Source organism: Geospiza fortis, unplaced genomic scaffold, assembly GCF_000277835.1.
Source record: "Geospiza fortis unplaced genomic scaffold, GeoFor_1.0 scaffold371, whole genome shotgun sequence".
NCBI classification, from domain to species: domain Eukaryota; kingdom Metazoa; phylum Chordata; class Aves; order Passeriformes; family Thraupidae; genus Geospiza; species Geospiza fortis.
This window is the reverse complement of record NW_005054597.1, coordinates 453,835-459,061: the sequence shown is the minus strand read 5'-3', so window position 1 is coordinate 459,061 and position 5,227 is coordinate 453,835. Positions and strand designations below refer to the sequence as shown.

General features: G+C 45.1%; 1 protein-coding gene across 5 annotated transcripts in view; it reads left to right on the top strand.

Moving 5' to 3' along the window:
- The window catches only part of NSD3 (nuclear receptor binding SET domain protein 3), a 30,882-nt gene that overhangs the window by 682 nt on the left and 24,973 nt on the right, over positions 1-5,227 (top strand). For all 5 annotated transcript variants that reach the window (XM_031064500.1, XM_014310851.2, XM_031064499.1 and 2 more), the window contains exons 1-5: positions 1-35; positions 2,673-2,741; positions 3,261-3,420; positions 4,176-4,330; positions 5,019-5,227. The exon at positions 1-35 is cut by the window's left edge and continues 682 nt beyond it; the exon at positions 5,019-5,227 is cut by the window's right edge and continues 223 nt beyond it. In XM_031064500.1, the coding sequence (XP_030920360.1) occupies positions 1-35; positions 2,673-2,741; positions 3,261-3,420; positions 4,176-4,330; positions 5,019-5,227 (628 nt within the window). The remainder of the gene's footprint in view (positions 36-2,672; positions 2,742-3,260; positions 3,421-4,175; positions 4,331-5,018) is intronic.

Below are 5,227 nucleotides of genomic sequence, written 5' to 3'. Positions count from 1 at the left end.
ACAAAATTCCAAAATTAGAACCAGAGGAGCAAAATGTAAGTGGAATGGTAATTCAGCCATCTGTACACCTGGTATTGTTGATGGAGAGCGTGTCCAGCAGGGTTTGTCCTTGTTCTGGCTGTGTGCACGCTGAGTCACCAGGCTTTAGTTACTCGTCAGAGCCTCAGGATGAGGTTGCCAGGAGCTGTGTCTGTAGGTAACACAACGTTGGTTTAAAGGCTCATGTGAAAAACAAATTTTAGAAAATTGTTTTTAAATAGTATTTAGTGTTATAACATGTTTAGAGTTTGCTACGCTCTGGCCAGTGTTGAAGATGGAACTTCTGGACGAAAGCTCACACATTCCTAAAATTGCCTCTCAAAAGAGTGCTAGATTGTTGAGTGGAAAGTGAGGTTCCTTGGGGTATTCAGCAGTGAAACATTAATTAATCTTGTACCATATTGTCCATATCCAGAGGATGTACATCAGGTGGTGTTAACTGAGATTCTGGGAAGCAAAGACCCAGATTACCTTGGTGCTCTCTCATTCTTTTCCATTCAGTTTCATAAGCCACTCCAATACTTCTGTTTCATTTTCTCATGCTTGTTCCTGCCACCTCTGTGGTGCTGGTTTCTGCCTCTCTCAGTTTGAGGGAATGAGTGGCAGAGAGGCTGGTAAGTGCCAGGAATGGGGAAGTTGCCATTTCTGGCAGGGACAGAAATTGCCCAGCGCAGGCTGGGCTGTTACAGAACGTAGCTGAGTTTGTTGTCAGGCCTGTGGAAGCCCTTGGTGCTTGCTGTTCTCTTCAGGGAGAAGATCCTGTCCTGCAGGCAGCAGCTGTGATCTGGTAGAGTGGGTTCTGTGCTGCAGGGAGGTGCTGGGGCCCCTGTGAGGCTGTAGGAGCTGCTGTGTCCTGCTGGCACTCCCCAGCATCTCTCTTACACTGTTCCTGCTTTCTGGCCAGACTCCATCACCCCCACATCGGGCTGTCAGTTTGTTTCCCCTCTTACCAGTGACTCCTGTTCTACTCCTGGAGCTTCAGCTGTGCCTGTCCCTCTGGCTGTTACCTGCTTGCCATGAGAATGGAATCTTCTGTCTCTCACAGACTGAACCAAAACCTTGCATCTTGAATTCCAAGCTCCTAGTCATGTGTGTCATCCAGAGTTCCCCAGAAATCTTGATCTTGCTATTGTCTTCCTTGTTGCTTTCATTTTCCTTTCTAAAGGTGGTTTTGCAATAAATGTTTCCTGTAACCCAGCCCTGTTTCAGACATGGCCTGCTCTGACAGGAGCAGGATTTTCTGCTGGTGGTTCTCAGTATGAGTTTGCCAGGGCAGTCCCAGGTCCATTGTCCCATCATTTTGCTTTCCACTGCACAATTTCATCTTCATGTACACTTTTGTCATCTTCAGTGTTTAAGGTGTGAGATTTGTGACTTGGGATCATCTTCATAGGAACAAACAACTTTTGATACAACTGTGGTTGGTTTATAGTTTTGCACTCAGCGAGGCTGTGGCAAGTCAGATGGTCACCAGTTGTTCCTTATTCTGATGCTGTAATTTCAGAGGAAATCCACTGACTCTGAGGGGATGCCCATACTGGAGAGGCTGATTTAAAATGGAAATGTTGTGAAAACACTGGTGAATGTCAAGCTCTGAATCCTCTCTGCTCAGTAGTTGTGTTCTGCGAGGAGCTGGAATTTTGCAGCCTGTGAACCCAGCTCGACTCTCCTGGCAGAGGGGAGGTTTCACTGTAGCTAAAGGGCAGGAGTCAGTCTGTGCTTCCTGCTATGCAGGGGGGAAGAATGTCTGCCCAGCAAATAGCAATGTGATTAGTCTTAAATGGGGGTTGTGTACAGACAGCTCCAGATGAGACACTGGGCTGTGCCCCCCTGACCTGAGCTGCTCTGTCCCTTCCTTGGGTCCCTGGTTCTCTGGAGCACACAGCAGGGACTGATGTGGGGTCTGTGCTTGGAGTGGCCTGACAATATCGGGGTCCTCAGCATTATTAGTTCCTCACTGCTTGTGTCTGACTACTCCTCCTGCTGCTCTTTGAGTCCTTTGACTTCTGTGCTGCAGGAAAAACAAGTGTGTGGCATTTGTCTCCTGAACCTCAGCCCCTGTCCCCTCACACCCGACCCACATCAGTGTCAGCTTCTGGTCAGGGCTGATTCTGCTCTGTGTTGTGGACTTTTGATCCTCCAAATATATTTGTCAACTCTATGCAATATAATATTGATTTTACAATGATCATGTTGTATATTTAGCATAATTTATGTACTGCAGTTCTTGCAAATAACTGGTGCACGGTGAGACTCACCACATCGCTGAGGATATCCCCACAGGGGGTTCTCTGGTTTTTGGAAATTGTGTGTTATTTTAGGTGGAAGTTACTTTGATTTGCTGTTTCTGAATGTATGTTCTTCTGTCATCTGTTACAGGAGAGCATAGTTATATTTAGGTGTGATAGCAATGTAAATAGTGTAGGGGAAAGCAGGCATTTCTTTATTGTGATGTTGCTGTGTTAATTGGGTACAAGGAATAGTCATATTCACATTTTCTGGGTTCATGGTTGCTTTTCTCTCTGTGAATTATTTTTTTCTGCCTGGTTTCACTATTATCTTCTGTTGTTTTACTGTCCCTTTGCAGTAAGTCTTGTTTTCCTTTTTTCTCTTCATTGTTACCCATTTCTTAGAGACCAAATGAGAGGCTTAGCACACTCTCTGAGAGACCAAGAGAAGACGCAGTGCTGGAGGAAGCGCCGGTTAGTACATGCACCAATTAACACTTTTGGAACTCAGAGAATGCCACTATTTTTGGACTGTTTCTTCCATTGATTCTTTAATTTATCTGCTAAATCAGTTGTCATTTCTTTTAAACTCTTATTACTCTCATTGCTGTATCAACTCATCTCTTATTGTATTGGATTTATTGCTTTATTCCTAAATATTTTATTCTTAAATATTTATTTTATTTTATTCCTATTTTATTATTTTCTTTTATTCCTAAAAGCAGTATTTCTAATCAACTTAGGAAGCAGAATCCCTTTTGGGGGGGTGGCAGTTGCTCTTTTGTGTCTCTGTTTGTCAGCGATGTTGTTACGTAAATCCCAGCTGCGTGCAGCTCCTTTCTTTTCACGTTTCTAAGAAATGTTTTTCTCATCTTGGATTATCAAACCTCAGGGATATCTGAGAGAACAACAACAAGTCCCTGTGGATGGCGTGTGCATCTCCAAGTGCTCTAAATCCTCTCCTGTGGCTTTAATGTGGTGTTTCCTTTGCAGGTCCAGCAGCTCGTGCCATCCCTTCCAACGCAGGTCACCCACGACGTCAAGTTCCAGGTTGGGGATCTGGTTTGGTCCAAGGTGGGGACGTACCCATGGTGGCCTTGCATGGTGTCCTGTGATCCACAGCTTGATGTGCATACCAAAATTAATACAAGAGGTAAGGGGGGAAGCTCTTTGCCAGAGTGGCAGGTGTCTGTAGCTGTTCTGTTATTAAAAATATCCTCATTCTAAACTGCCTTTGTGGGGTGAATTCTGCAGTGTGTGTGCTGAACAGGACAGAACTGGTGCCTGGTACATGACCTCTGCAGGTGGCACTGTAGGAGTGGGCTGGTGAACAGGTGTTTCTGCTTTTCTCAAGTCAGTGGGAGAGTTCAGTGTGGGCAGGGTGTCCTGAGCATCTCTTGTTGTGTTGTGAAGGTCCCCAGGAAGAGATTTGACTCCCAAGTTCTCAGAAGGCTGATTTATTCTGATATTATATTATATTAAAAGAAAATGATAAACTATACTAGAGAAAGAGAAAGGAGACATCAGGAGGCTAGAACAAGAATGATAACAAAAACTCGTGACAGACTCAGAGAGTCTGACACAGCTGGCTGTAATTGCTCATTAAATTAAAACAATTCACATGGAACCAATCAAAGACACACCTGTTGGTAAGCAACCTCCAAACTACATTTCAAGCAATCAGATAATTATTGTTTACATTTCTTTTCTGCGGCTTCTCAGCTTCTAAGGAGAAAATCCTTTGCAAAGGGATTTTTTAGAAAATACCATGATAACAAGCATCCATCCCAAACTGTTCTGGATCTGGGCCACTTGGGCCAAGTACCTCCACTTGCAGGAAGGAGGAGGAAGGTGTGAGCTGAACAGAGCAGTGTTGGTACAACTGCTGAGTGTTGTTTGCCCTTTCAGGTGCGCGGGAATACCATGTTCAGTTCTTCAGCAACCAGCCAGAGCGGGCCTGGGTGCACGAGAAGCGTGTCCGGGAGTACCAAGGGCACAAACAGTACGAGCAGTTACTGGCTGAGGCAGCCAAGCAAGCCAGCAACCACTCTGAGAAACAGAAGGTACAGGGGGCACTGGGGGGATCATCTCTGTGAGGGAGATGCTCCAGGGCAGGTCTGGAACTCTTCGGGGCTTTGTCCTGAGAAGGACTGGCTGCATCTCACCAGCAGGGAATTATGTGTCTACATTTATTGAAGTAAAGGATGACTGTGACGATGGGGAGAGAGTGATGTATCTCACTCTAACTTATTAGAAGGTTAATTAATTACTTTATTATACTATACTATATACATTTCATCTATACTGAATCTGCCAAGCTCTTACTTTGCACACAACTGCACAGAACTGCACTCCTCTCTTGATTGCTTTGTGGCTGTCAGCAGACAGTCCGGACACACTCACTCTCTCAGCCCTAATAGGCCAAGGAAATAAAACATCTTCACTTTGGATAAACAATCTCTATATTGCATTCTACTTTGGCACAACACAGGCACAGCAAGCGATAAGAATTGTGCTTTCTCTTTCTCTGAGGTTCAGGGAATACGAATCTCAAAAATATTCTTGGGAAAAATTGTGCCTTGCTTTTCTCTATGAAGAGAATGTGGCAACATACATTCAGTGTCAAAAATACCCTGTAAATGGAGAGCAGACTGCAATCTGCTGCCTGAGAGATGCAGAGACCCTCAGGGTTGTATTTAAGTGTAATAGTGGCAAAATCTTCAGTGTAACCTGCTTGTCTTGTCCTTTAAGATTCGCAAGCCGCGGCCGCAGAGGGAGCGAGCGCAGTGGGACATTGGCATTGCCCATGCTGAGAAGGCGCTGAAAATGACCCGGGAAGAGAGGATAGAACAGTACACCTTCATTTACGTAGACCAAGAGCCAGAGGAAGCTTTGGCCAAAGCCAAAAAGACTGCTGCTTCCAAAGCAGAGGCCAAGAAGAACCGGCGGCCGAAGGCGGC